At 38.7% G+C, this 21,619-nt stretch overlaps 1 protein-coding gene across 2 annotated transcripts in view; it reads right to left on the reverse strand.

Annotated features, from left to right (window-relative positions):
- Positions 1–12,302: 12,302 nt before the first annotated feature.
- Positions 12,303–21,619, reverse strand: part of LOC111148367 (limb and CNS expressed 1) — a 59,232-nt gene continuing 49,915 nt past the window's right edge. The window contains exons 5-6 of one of the 2 annotated variants that reach the window (XM_022504867.1): positions 17,229–17,306; positions 12,303–15,293 (exon numbers count right to left, since the gene is read on the reverse strand). In XM_022504867.1, the coding sequence (XP_022360575.1) occupies positions 15,006–15,293; positions 17,229–17,306 (366 nt within the window). In that variant the 3' untranslated portion in view covers positions 12,303–15,005. The remainder of the gene's footprint in view (positions 15,294–17,228; positions 17,307–21,619) is intronic. The other variant, XM_022504868.1, reaches the window with a different exon arrangement.

Here is a 21,619-nt window from a genome sequence, read left to right on the forward strand (position 1 = left end):
TGAATAAATGATCCCGTTTGACTTGCACTAAAAACCTAAAAGAAAGATACTATCTCCAGTTTCAATATTTAAAAAAATTGAGCCTTAGAAAATGTAAGCAACTTACCCCACAGTTATGTCATCAGTACATAAAGGGGCTGGGTTGTCAATCCAGGGCCTTCAGACTCTCTAGGACCCATGTAGACTATAACAATCTCCAAGTTCTGTAATGGAGAGAACACCCTGGGCTTGAGGCCAAATCCCAGATCTATTTCATATTACCTATGAGATCTTAGGTAAGTCCTATAAAACTCTCAAGCCTCATTTTTATTCATCTATAAAATAGAGATAGTTGCAAGAATTATAATAATGAGATTTAATTTGAAATCATGTAGCAAAATACTTAGTACAATGAATATATATATATATTTTTAAGTAATTCTATCCCTTTAAGTCTTACCATAGGCTCACCATGCTCTCATATTTGTGCAAATTGCTTTTTCTCTTTGGTGCAGACTTCAAAAGCACAGTGGTTAGCTAACAGCAGCTCCTGGGTAATTGTCTTGAGGATTTGAGGCTATATCAGTAGCTCTCAGGTGAAAATGTCCCCCAGAGGAGAAGAAGCATGTTTTTACACTGGCTTCTAAGTCCCCTAAGTTCTTGAGCACAGCTGTGTGAAATGAATTGAAAAAGCCTGAAATTATTATGTAGCCCCGCTTCTCTCCACTGAGGTCGGGGAGTGGGTTTTATAGAACAACAAGAGTCCAGCAACTCCAACAAGTCCTAGGATTTCAAGGAATTTTAGTGGGCAGCTCTGTGTTACTAATAATTGTCAGAACAAGACTCCGATGATCACCTCAAATCTTCATAGGCATCTTGTTGTTATTCCCTGCACATCTTACATACGCACTGAACAATTAATAGCACGGCCCGTGTGCCACAATGCAGCCCAGAGCAGGGAGATCTGACGAGATCTGATTGATAAAATTTCTGCTCCAGATAGGATACTCAGACCAGCTCTACCAGCGTCCCTTGGGAATGTGCCAGAAATACAGAATCTTGGGCTCCATCCCAGACCTTCTAAACGAGAAACTGCCTTTCAAAAGATTCCCACATGATTCCCGTACTCATTAAAGTGTGAGAACACCTGAATTAGCCACCAGTTAGGAAGCATTTGGGCTCAGATCCAACCTGCAATAGAGGGCAGTAAGGTGACAACAGATGGCTTAACTTCCCAGCCATGCTGACTTTGCTCAACTTACTTAACCTCTCGGACTCTACTTCCTCACTTACACGCTGGCGAGAATCATAGTTCCTGCATCTCTGGGATGTCGAAGAGTAAATGTGTTAATAATTATTAAGCACTTAGAATAGTATTTGATTCAAAGCAAGGGAGCCAAGTATTCCTGCTTTACAAGTGGTGGCTATGATAGGATGATGATAAAATAAGGCTTAATAAACTCACCTAAGTCACACAGAGAAGAAACAATAAATCATAAGCCTCAAAAGTAAGTTAGAGACCTCTAACTTGGGTTCCTGCCCGTGAGGAACTTTGAAGGAGAGTAAATGTTGATACAGTAGTAGCTTTGAGTAGATAATCCCTGGGTCAGCCAGGACATCTTATCAGCTAGAGTAGGTCATCAAATACCTGACATACCTATTGAATACCAAAATTTGAGTTAAATTATTGTTTCTTTTCACTTTATCATCATAAATCTTGAGTTTCTGTCCCAGTCTGATTGCTAAGAAAGGCAGAAAGCCTCCCGGTAGAACCGAAATGTCTTTTGGAAGTTGTTCCAATGATTGTGGCTTAGAAAGTTTGGAGCTAAAATATGTGTGTTATAATATGCCTTGGTAAGAATATTTGCCATATGTAACTCTATTCACTTACGTTTATCATAGGAATTTGATTTTACTCTCTAATCTGTTGATAATCAACCTACTTTAGAACTCTGATTTGACCCTGAACAACTGGACCAGTATGAAAAGGCTGTATAGATATGCTTGAAATTAGGACTCTAGATCAAGGCATATATGTTATATTTTGTAAAATGTATTTTATAAGTTAAATAAGTCCCTGGCCAGTTAACTTTAAAATATGTATTGTAGATTCAAAATTTGCCACAATTAACAAGGGTGTCATTGTAGGACAATTTAGTTGGGCAGAGAAGGATAGGTATGTATAAGGGCTATCCAAAATAAAATCATATTAGAAATTCAAATTATGGGGGCGCCTGGGTGGCTCAGTCGGTTACGCATCTGCCTTCGGCTCAGGTCATGATCCCGGGGTCCTGGGATCGAGCCCTGCATCAGGCTCCCTGCCCAGTGCAGAGCCTGCTTCCCCCTCTTTCTCTCTGCCGCTCCCCCTGCTTATGTGTGCATGCGCGCTCTCTCTCTCTCTCTGTCAAATAAATAAATAAAATCTTGAAAAATAAAAAAAATTAAAAAAAAGAAATTCAAATTATGTTGAATTGGGAAAATTTAAATAGATTATGATCAAAGATACTAAACATTTATATTTCCTACAAGTAAAGTAAGCACAACCTGAGTTGATGTTTTATGAGATTGTAGTAGTAAGTCTACAGATGATTATTTGATCATTCTTGCCATTTAATCTAGTTTTCCTCCCTCTTTATACAGTTAACTGAAGTGGATTATTTGTTTTAAATTTGACCTTAACACATCTTTAAATCTTCTCTAACCTTATAAATAGAATAAGTTCCCTCAAGAGTCCAGGTGGTACAATCTCTTCCGCAAGTATGTGTACAAACAGAAACAATTTAGATACGAAACAAGGGGGTTTATATAGGTTGTTGTTGAGAGAGCCTGATGACATTTAGCTTATATGTAGATGATATTTGAAGTAAGGTAATGAAATCTGCTTCTGGAAGTAAACTTCCTCTGAGAATAGACAGAAAATCTGCCTCATCAGAGTTGCTCCTAGCAGAGTTTGCTCAATTTGAACTGCTCCAGGATCATGATGTTGAAGCTTTCTCTTTTAATGACTTGGGCAAACGGAACAACTTTCCTAAAAAGAAAAAAAGAAAGTTTTGTTTTAAATGACCAAGGTCTAATTAATCAGGGTAACATTGTATCAGGGGAAACCAAGAAAGGAGAGGAGGGAGCACATACTCACAATGGTCTTTGTTCCTTGCTGTCAACAGATTTAAAACTTCACCTTTATCGCAGACTGTACCTCTGTGACGACAGTGACATGGCGCAGCTGTGTGCCTTGGCCCTCTTGCCATACCAAGTGGATTTTGTCAAGGCATCTGTGGCAAGGGTGAAGGAGCTCACTCGTTTAATGATACATTGGTTCAAGACATCATTTGCCAACTCCACAGAGGAAAATAAGTATGTACCAGCACATGGACACCATGGTAGCCTTCCTCTTTTCATATCCCTTTCCTTCACACTTCCAGGCCCCACCTCTTTCCTTGGTAGGCAGAGGAGAGGGAATATATGGAGAGAGTGAGAGAGAAGGAGAAAGGGCTGTATAGGATATGGGACATCTGTATCACATTGTTCTAGAACAACATAATGGTTTGGTAGGAACCAAGGAACAGAAACAAAAATATTCACTGGCATAACCAGGTGGATTGGGGCAAAGAAGGAAGGCAGAGGAAAAAGAAAAGGGAAACTACTAGCACAATGTGAGTGGGATGTTTACTCTTTGAAGCCTCAATTGTTCCTTCCTCTTTAGCCAGTTTTATCAGGGGCAGAGTTGTCTTTCAGAGAAGGGGATCCTCAAAAGCTGACACGTGCGTGTCCTTGTATCTTTCCTTGCCTTTGGTAGGAATGTGCTCTAACTTATGATGAAGGAATGTGAGGGAGATTCAGTGACTCATCTGAGTATTTTAAGATAAACTTTTCATAAAGATGTAGAAATGAATTCTCCATTCGGCAGAAATAGCAGAGACAAGGTATTTACTATAACATATTTATATATGGTACTTTCTACAAGAACGATGTCTTCTTTGTCTTTGTATAAAGTTGTTAATATCTTGATTTGTTCATCTTAATCACTCACTCTACTCTGTGTATTTTTCTGTTTACCATTGAAAATATTAGTCACTTTGCAAAAACATGTATTACTTCTGTATAATTTCCTCCTATTTCTAAACGTCTTTAAACATCCTATATGTTTTTTCTCATTTGGTTGGGTAAAAATTTATTATTAAAGATAGAAGGACAGAAGAACAAAGAAATAAAGCTTCTTGCCTAAGTAAGATTCTTGGTCAGATGACAAGCACTGGTTTTGAAATCTAACACTTTCTTTTTTTTAATGGAGAGCATTTATAGGTCTGGAAGACTAAACTTATCTATTGCTATAGCAGAACAATAATTCTAAGACTTAAAAAAGGTGGTATTGTGGGGAAATTGGACCACATATGTTATAATACGGTAATTGGTTTTCTATTTTGGGAAAGTAATCTGGTAAGGTTGTATTAAATATTTATTATGTATTAAGGATTTTAAAATAAACCATTTTTCAAGGTTATTCTCTTATATAAAGAGACAATAAAACATAAAAAATGTTTATTTATTACTTGGTTTCAAAAAAAAGGTTGAGGCCATTTATTAAAAATATGTTATAAAAAAAAGAGTACTAAAACCAAATTTAAACATTTATTTTTAGTACTCTTAAACAAAAAGAGTTTAGAAATACCTAGGGAACCAACCTTGGGGAAAATAAATCATATTTTAAAAAGGAATTCATATAAATATATTTAGAATTGTGCTTCCCATGATAGGGAAAGCTGAGAACAACAGAAATGCTCCTGAAGAACAAATAAACTTGCACACAACTGGAAAGAGTTAAATGAAACAGTGTTAAATGGCCCAAATAGAACACAGGAGAATAAGAACAAGTGTTAGAGGTATGTAACTACCCACGAGAACATGCCGTAAAATGTCTTTCTCCCCCTACATTTACTCTCATGGAATATGAAGAGCGTCTCCTGCTTGAGTGCTTTTCAACCATGGTTTCCTTTTGGCGCATGGGAATATTAGCTGGTTCCAGTGGAGATGGATTTGGAGTCTGGTGTTTGTTGTTGTCAATCCCTAAGGGAGTACTGCAGGAACTGAATTATTGATCAGCTGAAATCTGGTTTGTTATTTCATGACCAGGATAAAAAATGTTGTTTACTTCTGGTTTTTCTTATTTCCTTTACTGAAGTAAAAACAAACAACCGATAGTGATAGTATGAAAATATTTCCATTCTGCTTGGGGAAAAAAACTGCTTGATTTTGCAACATATCCTCAAAAGAGATTGTTATGGCTAATGAATGCCAAGGCAACAAAAATACATATTTGGATATCAATCAACACAAAATCCTGAAACCACCTATTTTATTTTCTCCCATGATTTTGTTTTAACCCTCAGCTTTAATTTCTATTTCATTTTTCCCTGGTGTAACATAAAACTGCAACTTAAAAGATTAATGTAAAAAAATTTTCCTTCTTTACCCCAAATTCCCATCTCCCTAAGAATATTTAGGACATATTTCGCCAAATTTGTTTTTTATGTATGCTTAGTTTTTTTTAGAAACAAAGGACAAATGGGTTTTGCAGTTTATGTGTCACTTAAAAATTGTTTTTCATTTAATCTATATTATATCTTTTTATATCTGTACCTAGAGATCTTAGAGATCTACCTTCTTTTAATGAGTGCACAGCACAAATCACTGCTAAGACAAATAGAATGTAAGGTTCAGATACAAACCACATATGCAATATTAGCTATTCTGGTAGCAATATATAGAAAGGTAAAAAGTAATAGATGAAATTAATTTTAATAATATATTTAGTCCACTATATCAAAAATGTTACCATTTCAACATGCAATCAATATAAAATTTATTAATATTTTCCTTTTTTAAAAATATAAGTCTTCAAAATCCAGAGTGTGTTCAAGTCAGATGAACCACATTCTCTACAGAAGGAATAGAGTGGAAAATGCTGATAAAGGGAAGCATATGTCAAATTTGTATAGAGTTGATTGTATTAATTTACAAAAAAGACTGTATTAATTTACATTCTCACCAATAGAGTGTGTCTGTTTTCTCACAAACTTACCCATGTTGGATATTTCACATTCTTTATATTTTGTCAATCTATTGGGTGGAAAAATATTGCTTGATAAACAGTGAGATTGAAAATAGAATTTCTTCTTCTGTAAATTGCCTGTTGGGCTTAAATTTTTCTCATAACTGAATAAATCTGTCTTCATTTTCTGGGAAATAGACAACCCAGGGAAGTAGACAACCCTTCCATCTGTGTGTCTAGGTTCCGGAGACTTCCCTCCTCTTACACCGTGGAGCTCCTCACCATTCACATCTGGGAACTGGCGGGAAAGCCGCTGCTCTTCAGCCTGGTGCAGGGAATGAGGGCAGTCCTCAAGCTTCTGGTTCGATACACAGAAATCGAGGTTGTTTGGCACAGACACTACCATCCCAAGTTTCCCATTTTTGTAAAGGTGAAGCAGAAACACACAAGGTAACTATTTCTGTGCCCTTAGGAAAGAAGAAGCATATTTGTCATCCACAAAGAAAGTCTGGAGCAAAGATAGCTTTATTGTGATTCACTGTAAATGAGAAGTCCTTAATTAGCACAGAGTCAATTCCCTTTGATTACTTCTCACAGAACTCTAATTCTCAAGTGTGAATTATGAGTAATTTGAGTGGAATGAATCAAATGTGGATACACACGGCAAATGGGGAGGAAATTGAAGACAGGAAAGCAGGGAGGAAATGCCTCCTGAAGTGAAGAGGAAAAATGAGAAGGCGTCTGTGTTGTGGGGTTGTGGTGGGGAGGCAAAAGCAAGATGTTGCTTCCTGATGGGTATTAGCCCTCCATGGGCTTGCTCCCATCCTTCCAAGGGCCCTTTTCTTAACCATGTTCCTTCTTTAACTCAGACATCCCCTTTTCTCACTATACAACAATCAAAACTGAGGTCAGACATGGATAGTTTTGTGTTTTGTTTTGTTTTAGGCCATTCATTTTAGACCCTGCCAATCCTACTGTCAACGTTTGTGACACGTGCAATGCCTGGGATGAAGTTGCCCTTGTGGCGAGACATAGCCTACTGAAACCTCTTTTCAGCGGAGTGAGAGCTGAGCCCCCTTGGCTTTTCACAGACGACTGGTAAACTGGACAAGGAGCTACTATCCTTGGATTTCCATGAAGAAAATAAAAAGGACGCTGAACACATTCCCAGTTAGAGTGCTCTGGAGGAAAGTCTGTATGATTGTCTCACTCTAAGTCACGACATTAGTGACCCAGTCTTTAACAAACACATTGATGTGACTTATCATTTAAGATAAAAGAATCCATTTCAGCCTTCAGGAGAATTGAACCATCCTCTCCCATTTTTTGGATTTATTTGCTTTGGTGGCCTTGTGAAAAAATATTTTTAAAAAATCAAAGTAGCCACAAGTGAATAAATAAATAAAATTCCCAGGTCATTTGAGAGAAGATTGACTGAAAGGGTAAAAAATCACTTCCATTTTTTAGTTTTAGTTCATTATGTCTTCAGGTTGACTTTTTAACTCTCTTGGTGATCTGGCGTTTCACTGGGTCACCTGTGTTTTCAAGATTTCCGTACAAAAACCTGCCTGCACTATGTACAGCCTGTTCATTTCCAGACATAAACTAACAAATTGCTACATGAAAACATGGAACTATCTGGAAGAAATACCATGGACTGCCTCAGAATCAACTGTTTCCAAAATCATTTTATGTCACAACTTATGGGTCAGAGTGGAGCCATTCTTGAGGTGGTAAGGTGCTCAGCCCTAAGTAGAGGAAAATAAAGTACCCAGGCTATGAACTGTCCAGTTTTGCCACAACTGTTTTCAATTGGCGGCGTAAATTGTTTTGTTTTGTTTTGTTTTTTTCTATTAAGCAGTGTTAGCAGCCACTGATAATGAAAGCCAGGGCCCACCAGAAATAGACCGGAGGAAATTTCCTGACTCACTTGCATAGCAATGATTCATCAGCACGAAAGATGTATGAAGTGTGACTGCAGATTAATGTGAGTGATTAGGCTTCTCCACATGACAGAACTCTTACATATAAATGAGCACTGGCCCCTTCAGGCGAGTCCTCAGAGAACTTGCATGCTTATTCCAGTGATGTGATTGGTCTGGAAACACTTTTAGACTTCCCCTCAGGGGAGAGTGTTCTTTGAACATCCTTAATGGTGACAAAATTTGTCTTTGAGGCTGGATTTGATTTTTGGAAATGGTACAATGTATTCACAGTGGACATCTGTTATTTTTTTGTCTACCCAGAATCCTTTTCTCCAATTAATGGTTAGAGACTGCATTTCTTCTATTGTTCATTCTGTCTCTAAAGGCTCTAAAGGACAAATATTTTTAAAATGTCTTGGGAAATGGCCACATTTTCTCACTTTGGTAACTGAACCCATATTTACCTCAGGTGACTCCTCCTTCTCCACAAGATCTACGTTGTTTAGATTGGACAAACTGACCACTAGTTCTGGGGGGACAGGCGTGTGACTTGGGAATGGTACAGTGATTCATCGAACTAAAATACCAGTAGAGCACCCAGTTCTGGAATTTGGATTTGAACTGGTGGCAGAGAATTTCTTCTGCTGCTATGAGGGGAGCATGAAAATGCAGGTCAGCATCTTGCTGCTCCACAGGGACAGCCTGCCTAAAAATGGAGTCAGTACAAAAGAAAGCTGATTTGAGAAGTGAACAATGATGCACATGTATGCACATATGTGCACATCAATATCATGAGAGAGATCAAGTCCTGGTTTGTGCTCCTAGATACAGATGTATCTGGAACAAAAACTCTTGTGTCACAAGCCAGTAAATTCCCCCTTTGCCTAGTAGGTTTGATTTGGGGTTCTACCTTACAACCAAATGAGCCCTGATTAGTCCAGTAGAACAAAGCCAGGTCTGGTCAATGAATTAACTCATCATCAGGGAGTAAGGAAGACACCCCAATACACTGATAATACATTTCTACTCAAGAAATATTCATTGAGCAAATGCTAAGTATTTGATCTAATAGTCCAGATGCTAAAGTAAACTAGTTGGTTCAGGGGAAGGAGTTTTCAGCCCACAACAGACACTGCTTTTCTTCTTCCTTTACTCAAATGAATTCAGAGGATCATTTCCAAAGACAAGTTCATGGCTGGAATGTCTTTGCCAAAGATGGCATTCTTGAGCATTGTCAGAGCATGTTACTATTTTCCTGAGATGACTAATTTTTTAAGAACACAACAGTTATTTGAGGTTATGAGTTCTATCTTTTTAAAAATAGAGTCCCGTTTTCCTTCTGTGGTCATACCTCCTGTAGAACATGAGAACACAAGAATTTCTATGTAGGGGAGCAGGAGGATGATTAGCACATAATACATAAATTTATTTCAGAGTTGGAAGAACTCCTGAACTCTGTGAGACCTGACATTGGAGTGAGAGAGGCAGTGAGTGGGGAAAAAGTCAACTCTGTCACCAGTTTTAGATCTACTTTTTTCAGCAGCATTTTTTTCACTTGAAGAGGTTCTTCCTCACATCAGTTTGGTGGTTTGTTTTTTTTGTTTTTTTTTTTGGTCCCTCGGAGGATTAAAAAAAAACAAACAAACCAGAATAATATAGTGTGATTTTGCTCTGAAATGAGAAAGGTCCAATTTCTTTGGTTGCAAGGTATGTGATCCACTCAGATAAAAAGTAAGAATTTTGTGCAGGGCGCTTGGGCCAGCAGCTCTTGTCATCCCTGCGTGGACTTCATACTTTCAGCTTCTCCTTGCTTCTCTGCCTTTCTCTGCATCTGTTCTCTGCACCATTCAGCATCTCCTCTTTCTACTCAGCAGCTTCCTCTACTGACTGATGGTTTCTTCTTCCTCATCACTTGTGCTTGTACAGACCACAGCTCTCGTGAAGGTGGCTCTTCCAACTTCCCCTCCCAACTCAACCTGGCAAAATCCTTTCGTGTTTCTTAGTTCACATTCCTGGGGGGGACAGACTGATCAGTCCAGTTTGGAGTTTCGAGCCAGGTTACCCAGAATCACTGGCTAATTATGGGGCAGCTATGATCAGGATGGGGCAGTGTCATGTGGAGCCTAATGAGAACACCCAAGAAGCAGGAAGCCTTAGGACTGTGGGTGCATGGGACAGGTTCCATGGCTACCCTGTTTGGTGTAGTCCTCCTTTGTGTGTCTGTGGCTTTCCTCACCAGCCCTGGTGAAAACAGTCTTCAGAGAAGCTTAGTAGCTTCCATTTGTAGGTCACACAAATATTCCTATTTCTCTGGTGATACCAACTGTTAGAAATTTTCAAAGAGTTTGTAAGAAGGCAGGAAAAGGTTACCTTTTCTTCGGTAAGTCAGCAAGTGGAAGAAATCATGATCAGAAGAAGCAACAAGTAATAGCAGTGGGTGGGGTGTTGGCAAGGTAATCTAGGGGGGACAAAGAGAAAATAAAGAAACTGGAGAACCAGTTTGGGGCTGAGAAATACACCCCGGGATGTTTTCAGTACTATGCGCTAGACCCAGGACTACCCTTGTTCTACCTTCCCCTGCCTACTCACAACCTAGGGATGTATTAGATCCCATAGATCAATATTTGGGGTGCCCTACTGCTAGGCTAGTAGGAAAAGGCTAGTTTGGGAAAGTTGCCCCCATTTATGACCTTGCCTTTATAGAAAAATGCACCCTCAGGGTTGAACAACTGACTTACAATGTATTTGTGGTGCATAATTGCCCCTACAAAGTGGGAACTGCTATAGTTAGCAATCTGGGGTTTTCACTTGCAAACCACTAAAGAATCCGTGCTTCTTGAGAAGCAGCTTCTGCTAGCCTTTCCCACAGCCTACTTTGTTCCAAGGTACAAAGTGTTACCAGGCTTTAGTCAGGTTTAGAGAAGTGACTTTAACATGAGCTAAAAAAGATTTCCATGGTCTCTGGTAAAGGGATTAAAACTAAGTCCAAATGTTGTTAAGGCCAAAGTGATAAAAGACTGGGAGCTGCTCTTTTAGTAGAAAAAAGGCAGCCGTATCTCTTTGCCCCTTCTGTTTTTCTCCAGCTTCCAGAAAAGGTAGAGGGGCAACTTTCCCTTCTCTCCTTTATTCCTTTCTGCACTCTGCCCCAAGAGGCTGGTTACGTCCGAAGGGGCAGGGCTGTGCTGCCCACTAAAGAATGTGTTAGGTAGCTTTGGGCCAAGAGCTCAAATTTAAGTCTGATCAGAAACACCTGGTAAAGTGTTGAATTATCCAGATCTTCTCCTGTAATTTGGTCAGCAGGTCTGGGTGTGGCCCAGGAACTTTTTATTTTTAAATGAGTAAACCAGATGATTCTGGTATGGATATTTTATGTATCATATGGGAAAGAAAGCCTAGATCCTGGGGCAGAACCTGGCTGTACCGCTAAGATGCAGTGTGTGTGTGTGTGTGTGTGTGTGTGTGTGTGTGTGTGTGTGTGTGTGTGCGTGTGCTTGCCCTCTTTTAGCTCTGGGCTCCAGGAAAGCGTGCTGCTTACATAGGTCATACCTCGCTCGAAGGAGCTCAACATTTGAATCGGGGCCAAGGCCAAATGGAGTAATAGCTCCCACTAGCTAGGCCAAGGACCTTCCTGGGTAGAAGTCATTCTCAAATCTTCTTGCACATTGAAACAACCTGGAGAGTTTTAAAAAACACTGATGCCTGGGCCACGCTTCCAGAGAGTTTGATTTCATTGGTCTGAGTATAGTCTAGACATTTAGGATTTTTTAAAGCTCCTTAATTATTTCTGATGTGCAGCCAAAGTTAAGAACCACTGTGGCAGAGAAAGTGATTTTCATGTTCCTAAGAGCCCTGGCTAAAAATAATATTCACACTTTAACACCATAGACACCCTAGAAGAAAACTTTATATTTGCCTTTCTACAAGGCAAAATGAAAAAGTATCAATAATATGTAAGTGATAATATCTTGAATAGTGTTTACTTGTAAACATAGTCAAGGATAATGAAAATATTCTTCATCTGGCTTCTTCCGTCCTTTGGCAAGAACGAAAGGCATGGCATGATACAACTCAAAATTCTCTAAAGCATTTCAGAGATAAAGTCAACTACACCAATACTGCTAGCTCCAAAATTTTCCTCTAAAGAATCAGGGAAGTGTTAAATCTTTATATGCTTTTTCCTCTTTTCCCTGAGACATAAATGATCAGATTCAAAGTTGATGTGGGTACAGCATTTCAAGAATATTTGTGATTTTCTTCTTCTTCTTTTGTAGAGGTAAGTGAATGAATTTAAGAGAAAACATATCAGTGGACTATAGCTTTTGAACAAATGGACAACCAAATTCTGATCATTAGAGGAATGATGACTTCATTAAATCAGTGATATTCTGATAGGTTCACACACATTTAGTGACTAGTTTGCTTTCAACTGCTTTTTCATAACAATTTGGTGTATTTGGATTTTGTGAAAATTAAACTGTCTCTTGTCAAGACACAATGTGATTCTGTATGTAAGGATAATGACACTTATCTTAGAAATAGGCTACACGGGGCTATGTCTAAACTAGCTCAGATCCCTGCTGAAAAGTTTAAGAGATGGTAAGTCTGTGCTGAAAATTAAGAGTTCTGAACTGAAGGTTGTTAGACAGAGTAATCCATGGACTTTGGAAAAGTCCACAAACTCTCTGAAACTGTTTATGCAAATTTGAATGTATATCTTGCACTCTATTTTCCTAGGAAGAGGTCCATGACTTTCACTGGATTCTCAAAGGGGTTGTCACCACAAAAGTTTAGGACCCAGAGCCCCATACATTTAAATAGCGAATCCTCCACTATAATCCTCCTCAGCACAGTGTATCACTGAGAACAAGATACAGAAAAGGAAAAGTAGTAATAATCGACTTTGCTTTTCAACCTGGCTCTTCTTGAGTCCGGAATTATGAATGTTTGAGTGATGTACTGACAGGTACTGATTGATGTACCTTGTGTCTTAGCTGACATTAATTTGCTATAAATGAGCATCAAAGGGCTCAGCAATGGCAAAGATTCTGACTTTTGTTTCTTTTGCTGTAGGTTCCATGCCATTCCAGGAAGAGTGGGCAGTTTTGTCCGGCTGGGAAAAACTGCCATTGGCCAAGGGGTGAGAACCTCTGCTTTTAGTTTACGGAATGGTGCAGTTTTCTGATTGTAGGGCAGAGAATAAATTTACTATTTTCCCAGCTGATTTCGGTTCCTGCATCTAATTAGATGGTGTCAGCTTGAGGTGGTCATTGTCAAAGTCTGCAAATGCTAACAAAGATATACCTAGCTTTTCATACACCCGACATGGGAAATTATGGCTTTTTGAAATGTTAAAGAGTAATTACTTTACGAAAAAATTCCTTTAAATAGAAAGTTTCCTTAATTTTAAAATTTATTCAACTTACAAATATTAATCCTAATTCCTTTTTGGAATTATAAGAGAATGCAGTTTTATTCTAGGTGACATTTAGCCTCATTATGGGGAGGAATGTGACATTTGTTAAAATAATATTTTAAAATTAAATTTATTTAATATTATATAGTATCACCTTCCCACATTAGAGTAGGGCAGACACGAAGCTAAATTCTCCCCTGGTATGAGAAATAGGATATATGAAATTAATTTTTTATTATCAAGGCTACTTCCAAAATACATGATGAGTATACATAGTTTTCATGGGGACTTATGGAGGGACAATCACATCTGCACGTATTTAGATACAAAGTTGAACTATCATGTTTCTGTAAATTTTAATGTAAATATAGTGGTTTTAGCCTTCAGGAGAGTTAGTTTGCATTTGCCTAAAGATGAAGAAAAAGAAAACCTGTCTAATATTGAAAAAACTCTGTTCTTTATTTTGAAATTTGGGACTAAATGTAAGATAATAGTTTTCATGTTATAAATATGGAAATTCCTACAAATGTTTAAAATTTGCCACTGCCCTTCTTAAATTTGAATGACCAGAAACTATTCAAAAATTGGTCTGTATTTGCTTTTGGTTTTCTAATCAATTAATTGACCCAAGCCATTTTCAAAGAGAGATGTCTAATTAAAACCTAAAAATGACACTCCATTTGAGCAACTCATGGCTCGCGTTCTTGAACAACAAAAAGACAGCTAAAGACTCCTCTCTAATGCATGAGAAACTAATCAAACGCAAGCACTGTTAAAAGCTAATGTTTTTTTAAAAGCTTTAACCTTTAAAATGCCAGTAATTTTCTCCATTATAGACATATGACTGTGGTGGCAAAAATAAAAACAAATCAAGTAATCTATCTGCAAATTAAAAATAAACATGACTAGCTCCAGGACTCATAAACATTAGATATTAATTCTTCTTGAGGAATACAAGTAACGGTACTACTTTAGGTGACACCCCCATATGGAAGAGTGTAGATTTTTAAAAATGATTATTACTGGCATTTTAAGCCAAATTAAATTTATCAAGTATTTTCATACTATTACCACTTTCAGATCTTTGATTGTGGGATGTCCAGATAAAATCCCCACTGTAATTTGGGATTACAGCTAGTAGAGTATAAGTATCTCTTAGCTTCTAAAGCTTAGGAAGAAACTCCAACCGGTGTATTTTTTTCTATATTGTTTATTTAATCCCAAGTATTTTTAAAAATTGCTATCATGCTCCTTTCCCCAATGCTGGCTGATGTTCTTTTGGGGGATGCTACACTGGCCCATTGTTTATAACAACACATAGAATCTAGCAAGGCACATGTCAACAGGGCTTTAGGCTGAAGCCAAACCGGGAAAATATTTTTCCAACAATCTTTCCTCCATCCTTTCAGTAAGAGGCGGAACTCTTGAAAGCATGATGGGAAAATTGCATCGATTGGGATGTTGGGTCCTGTAAGGGTCCTACTACTCTCAAATTCTGTGAATGGAATGGATGGGAAGAATTAGTACAGCCTTCAGGTAGTAGCTGTAGCCACTAAAGCCTGGGATGGACCTCCTTCACTGAGCTTTCTAATGTTAGTCCGGTCTCTGCCAAGCTCGGGGCAGCCGGGACTTGGCCTTGCTAGTGGTAACCACAAAGGGCCGTTAGGCTCAGCTGATCATCACTGGGTGAGGATGTGTCAAGATCACTGTAGATCTGAGTCAGGGCTAAACTAAGGATTTCTTTCTTTTCTTTGTAAAACCGCAGTTCTTGTCCCGCTTTCCTGGCTTCCTCCAACTCCCTCAGGGCCATCCGTAGCTCTTGAGAGAGGATTCCTGGTGACTCCTTCTCCTTCATGATCCAATCCAGGGCCATGTGACTGCGCATCTTTTCATCTAGGGAATACTGGGAATAGTAGGAGATGACTTCCTGGGAGCCAAGAGACAAAGTCCAGAGTGTCAGTGAAGAGCAATAAAGGCACCTGTGCTCATGGCTTTCCAACACCTCATTTCCTTTGTCTCTGCCACCCCCCACATCCACATCCATAGGAGTTTTGCCAACAACCGAACCTCTCTGATGTTCACAAATGGAGGCCAAATCTCAAGATACGTTTCTTAAAGCAAATGAAGGGCTAAGCTGGTCAGGTAAAACAGAGTCACTGCGGGTTGTGTCAAAACACTACCACCAAGAATGACTCAATAATGTCCACAAACAGAACTCTGACCTTGCTAGAAAATGTCTTCCTTTGAAAATGCATTCCTTTATGTATGAATATTACTACTTCATTGATTCCTTGAACTCTTTTACCCGACATTATCTCTGTCAGCAACGTAGAGAGACAGAACAATTATATGGAAGGGTTAGGGCAGAATTTGGTTTAGTCACACCCATTGCAGAGAGCAGGAGGCTTTGAGTCAGGACAAGGCTTAGAAACCAAGGAGGGTCAATTTCCTAACTGCTGTTTTGTTAGCGTAAGGAAGATAGATGGCAGTCCAAATGGTTCACAGAAACTACAGAAAGAACTTTAAGAATGTACTGTGGAATGTAGGCATTATCATTATTGATAATCATAATAATGTACATTGTCTGTTCTGTAAATTAGTTGAAATGAATCACTACTTGTCAATTTTCATGTGAGAAATCTGCCAATACATTGTAACATCATGTATAGGTTTAATGGATACACTTTAAGAAGATCTCCTAGAGTGGATGCATTGCTTACTTTTATTTTCAAGAGCATATGGTATTTATTTATGACCTTAACAAATTAAAAACAACCATGGAAAAGTGTTTATAACCAGCCCAGTGAATTTCAAAGACCTTTTATAAAATCAAAGGAAAAGAAAAAAATAGCCCTAGCCATTGTCAACTACTCATTTCTTTTCCATCTTTGACATTTTGAAAGCCAGACTTTCTAACGAAAGAACAACTAAAAAACTCCTGGGGCTGCAGTGCATGGAAAACTTATATCCACCCACATCTAGCTGACTGGTAGAGGCTTTAATCCTCATACAAATTCCTGTTAGCAAATTCTCAAAAACAAACACTATCTTTCAAACTCCACTGGTGCAAAAAGGAAGGATGAATCTTGCAGGATAGAAGGTGAAAACTGTCAAAGATATAGGAGGGGATTTGCCTTTGCCATTAAAAAAAGGTGGGGGGGAGGGTGCATCTCATAGGAAATGAAGAAATAGTGAGACCTTGTTTCTGAAAAATAAAGAAGAAACTTCCAGACCAAAAAATTGAGGTGACTGAATGCCGGCTTGCCCAACTTTATAATCATTTTTGTTGTCTTCTGGGGACTTTTGGTGGGGGTGAGAAAAATCTTCCTGCTATAATCAACTTTAGTACTCTTTAGTGAGGTGGTTTAGAAGTAGTACATTCTCAAATTTCTTTCTTTCTTTTTTTACTGTATTAATTATTTTTACTGTATAATCTATTTATTTACTTACTTACATATAATGTATTATTTGCTTCAAGGGTACAGGTCTGTGAATCATTAGTCTTACACAATTCACAGCACTCACCATAGCACATACCTGCCTTGGAGTGTAAAAGAGGGCACAAATTCTAAGGCAGGGCAGGTGCATAGAGAGATTGAGCATTTGACTTAGAAACCAAGTCTGTCTTAGTGATCCCTCTATTAGGCATTTAGTACAGGTATCTAAATTAGTCCTATGTGTAGGCAACATTCTCCTTCATGTGCATATTTGATCAGTCCCTGACTCAAATGGACTGTTATATATATATTTTTTCATATATCCTCTGCCCTTAATAGATAAAGTATCAGATTTAAACAGAGAAAAATCCAAATAAGGGAAATCTAGGAAGATGACAAACCCATTCTTGACTGGAAAACCTCACCTGTCGGGAACACTTTGTTTCACGAAGGGCTTTTAAGCTTCCATTCCAGTGCAATAGTTGGAAAATGGTCATCAGCTCCTACAAAACCCAAACACCTGTCATTACTCTCAAAGCAGAAATGTGAAAGAAAGTGTGGTTTCACTTCCTTGTGGAGCATAAAGAATAACACGGAAGACATTGGGAGATGGAGAGAAGTGAGTTGGGGGAAATCGGAGGGGGAGACAAAGCATGAGAGACTGTGGACTCTGAGAAACAAACTGAGGGTTTTGGAGGGGAGAGGGGTGGGGGGTTGGGTGAGCCCAGTGGTGGGTATTAAGAAGGGCACCTATTGCATGGAGCACTGGGTGTGGTGCATGAATTATGGATCACCGAAAAAAATTAAATTAAATTAAAAAAAAAAAAAAAGAAAGTGTGAAAGCTGGGTAGGGCATAACTCTGATTCCCAGCTATCTCAGGGAAACAGAATATACAATATCATTGGAATACTTAGAGACCTTTCAAACACCAGAGTCCCCAGGCCTCTGGAGCATTCTTCCTTCCTTCCTCTGTTATATCCATATTTGCACAATAAAATGACTATGTAGTTGACAAATATCTTTCAACATTAAAAGTACATATGCTTGGAGTCCCTGGGTGGCTCAGTTGGTTAAGCGTCGGGCTCTTGATTTTAGCTCAGGTCTTGACCTCATGGTTGTGAGATGGGAGCCCTGCATCGAGCTTAGACTGGGCTTGGAGCCTGCTTAAGATTCTCTCTTCCTTCTTTTTCTCTGCCTCTCCCCATTAGCTCTCCAAAAATAAAAATAAAAAATAAAATAACAATACATATGCTCAAACAATTCTACCCCCAAGAAGTTATCTAAATATATCAGCACATCTCAGAATAATGTGTAGGTAAAATTTTTCATTGTACTGTTTTTTAAAATTGCCTAAGGTTGAAAATATTTTAAGTGCTTATTTTTATTTTTTAAGGATTTATTTAAATAGCGAATCCTCCACTATAATCCTCCTCAGCACAGTGTATCACTGAGAGCAAGATATAGAAAAAGAAAAGTAGTAATAATCGACTTTGCTTTTCAACCTGGCTCTTCTTGAGTCCGGAATTATGAATGTTTGAGTGATGTACTGACAGGTACTGATTGATGTACCTTGTGTCTTAGCTGACATTAATTTGCTATAAATGAGCATCAAAGGGCTCAGCAATGGCAAAGATTCTGACTTTTGTTTCTTTTGCTGTAGGTTCCATGCCATTCCAGGAAGAGTGGGCAGTTTTGTCCGGCTGGGAAAAACTGCCATTGGCCAAGGGGTGAGAACCTCTGCTTTTAGTTTACGGAATGGTGCAGTTTTCTGATTGTAGGGCAGAGAATAAATTTACTATTTTCCCAGCTGATTTCGGTTCCTGCATCTAATTAGATGGTGTCAGCTTGAGGTGGACATCATCAAAACATTTTTTTTAGGGGTGCCTAGGTTGCTCAGTTGGTTAAGCATCTGCCGTTAGCTCAGATCTTGATCCCAGGGTCCTGGGATCAAGCCCCACATCAGGCTCCTTTCTCAGTGGGGAGTCTACTCCCCCCAACCCCCGCTCATGCTCTCTCTCTCAAATAAATAAAATCTTAAAGAAAATTTTTAAAGATTTATTCATTAGAGAGAGAATGTGTGTGAGTGGGGGGAGGGGCAGAGGGAGAGAATCTTCAAGCTGACTCTGGGTGAGCACAAAGCGCAAGGTAGGTTTCCATCTCACCACCCATGAGATCATGAACTGATCTGAAAACTGACTCAGATGCTTAGCTGACTGAGTCATCCAGGCACTCCTCACATGCTCATTTTTTTTTTTTTAAGATTTTATTTATTTATTTGACAGAGAGAGAGAGATCACAAGTATGCAGAGAGGCAGGCAGAGAGAGAGGGGGAAGCAGGTTCCCCACCCAGCAGAGAGCCCAATGCGGGGCTTGATCCCAGGACCCTGAGATCATGACCTGAGACAAAGGCAGAAGCTCAACCCACTGATCCACCCAGGCTCCTCTAAATGCTCACTTTTAAAGGAATAGTTTTAAAAAGAATGATACTGAAGAGTAGCAGAATTTGCTGTCCCCAAAATATGAGTTCAGGACATGCCACCCCAAAACACGCCACTTTGTTATATTCATTTTAAGCTGCAAGCACTTGAAAAACAGCAAATGGAAAGAAAGGCTTTCTCTGAACTCCCCTTATCTGCCTAAAGACACATCCTCCAGAAGGAACCCAATTATGATAAATCCCCCCCGAGTCATTTCATCAACTGGTGAAGATCGACTCTTATCACAAAAGAAGACACAGACTAACATACCTCCCAGCTATTCTTCTAAGGGGACATTCATCTTTCTTAAGAATCATTTACTATCTCCTAAGAGGCCTACATCCCCCTCCTCTTTCCCTATTAAGATGGTATTTGATCCTAAATTCCAAGCCACCTCAGGAAGATACTACTTTTCCCTGAGCATCTCTCATGTACACATGAAGTATGTGTGTTTAAAAAAAAAAAAAAAACTTCAGTTTTTCTCTTATTAATCTTTTATTACAGGGGTCTCACCTAAGAACTCAGAAGGGTAGAGAAAAAATTATTTTTCCTCCCCTACAATGAAGTCATACCACTGAATACTTTCATTCATAGAGAATGGATGAGAAGGCCCTCCCAGTTCTTTTTCTTTTTTTTAAGATTGATTTATTTATTCATCAGAGAAAGAGTACAAGCAGAGGGTGTGGCAGGCAGTGGGAGAAGTGGCTCCCCACTAAGCAAGGACTGATCCTGATGCAGGACTTGATCCCAAGACCCTGGGATCATGACCTGAGCTGAAGGCAGACGCTTAACCAACTGAGCCACCCAGGCATCCCCCCAGGATCTAATATAAAGAATCTCTATGATGTGGTGTTAAAAGAAAAGCAAGGTGCACACCATATATACTGTGTACTAGTATTTGATTAAAAAAGAGTAGAAAATACCTATGAATATTTGCTTGTAAATGCCTGTGAGAGTTCTGGCAAGATACAAAAGAACTGGATAACATAGTTGTTTCTGGGGTAGAAACAGGAATGCCTGTGGGGCAGAAGTACAAGGGAGACCACTGACTGACATTCTTTTGTACCTTTTGAGTTTTGAATCATGTGACAATATATATTAAAGAAAACCACTTAAAGTTTTAAAAATTTTGATCAAGAATATAGATAACATATAATGGACAAACTAAAGAAACTGTAAAATACTCCTATGTGTATAAATTCAGTCAAGAAAGTGCCTGAAAATATGGATAATCAAGTAGAATTGACATTAAAACCAATCCCTAGTTTCCACACCCAATGGCCGCTGTTGACCACAGCATTAAGATTCTGTCAGCATCCTTTTCCTTCATGATATCAAGGGCAACCTAAACTGTATAAACTCTGAAGACTTTATTTTCCTAATGTGATTATAAGTAGCAGTCTTCAGTTGAAAGCTATCTGCATTTTTTCTTTTTTGGAGAAGAGACATATATTGTGTATTGACAGCACAAACCACATACACTCAACACAATTCAGGAAATTAAGGAAATTTTGGTTATGACACTAGTTATGAAAACTTAACATTTAGACAGTTGTCCTACTGACCATTCAAAAAAGCTGATTTTTATTGTCTTTACCTCTGCTTGCTTACCAAAAATCTTCAATTATGAAAATGAGGAGACCAAAGGAATTCTAAGATTTCAGACATCTTAAAATTATTAGGTAAATTTTAAAATTATAGGATATTCAGAAGAGCAAATATCACTATTCTTATGTCTGAAATAGCCAGTATAATGTAATGGGTTTTTTGTCTTCTTTTCAGTTGGGGACTTTGTCTATATTTTACTATACAGTAAGCACTCGAAGAGCCCACAGAGACCTCAGTAAAAGCAAAACCATGTGTTTCCATTAATTAAAATGCGATGGATACCAGGGGAATTACTCCTCCCGCCCCAAACAGAGAGGTCACCATCTGCCAAGGGTCCCGGGCCTACAGCTGAGGGAAGCCGCCTCTCTCCGGCCCTCTCTCCTCCACCTCTCCCTGCCCCATCCAGATTTGAGCTCTGTCACTTCACAATGATAATCTGGAATTGTGAGTGCGGTTAGTTCTATGGCCAAATCTCACATAATCTGCTTCTCACCCTGTGCTTCTCATCAAAGTAACCCCAGTGACTGAGGAGGGTAAATCTGTGCTGCCTTTCCTACTGTATCTTTAATCTTCTCACTAAAGACTTTGTAGCCGTAAATATGAAAAGGAACCCTTTTTATGTCCTGATAGGGGACAGTCTCTGTGGTGTTATAGAATGGCCACTATTTCCAAATAAGACAGTTCTTTTTGTTTAATGTTTTAAGACTCCATTTGAATTTTGCATTGTATT

The sequence above is a fragment of the Enhydra lutris genome, unplaced genomic scaffold (genome assembly GCF_002288905.1).
Source record: "Enhydra lutris kenyoni isolate GAN:26980312 unplaced genomic scaffold, ASM228890v2 scaffoldscaffold19, whole genome shotgun sequence".
NCBI classification, from domain to species: domain Eukaryota; kingdom Metazoa; phylum Chordata; class Mammalia; order Carnivora; family Mustelidae; genus Enhydra; species Enhydra lutris.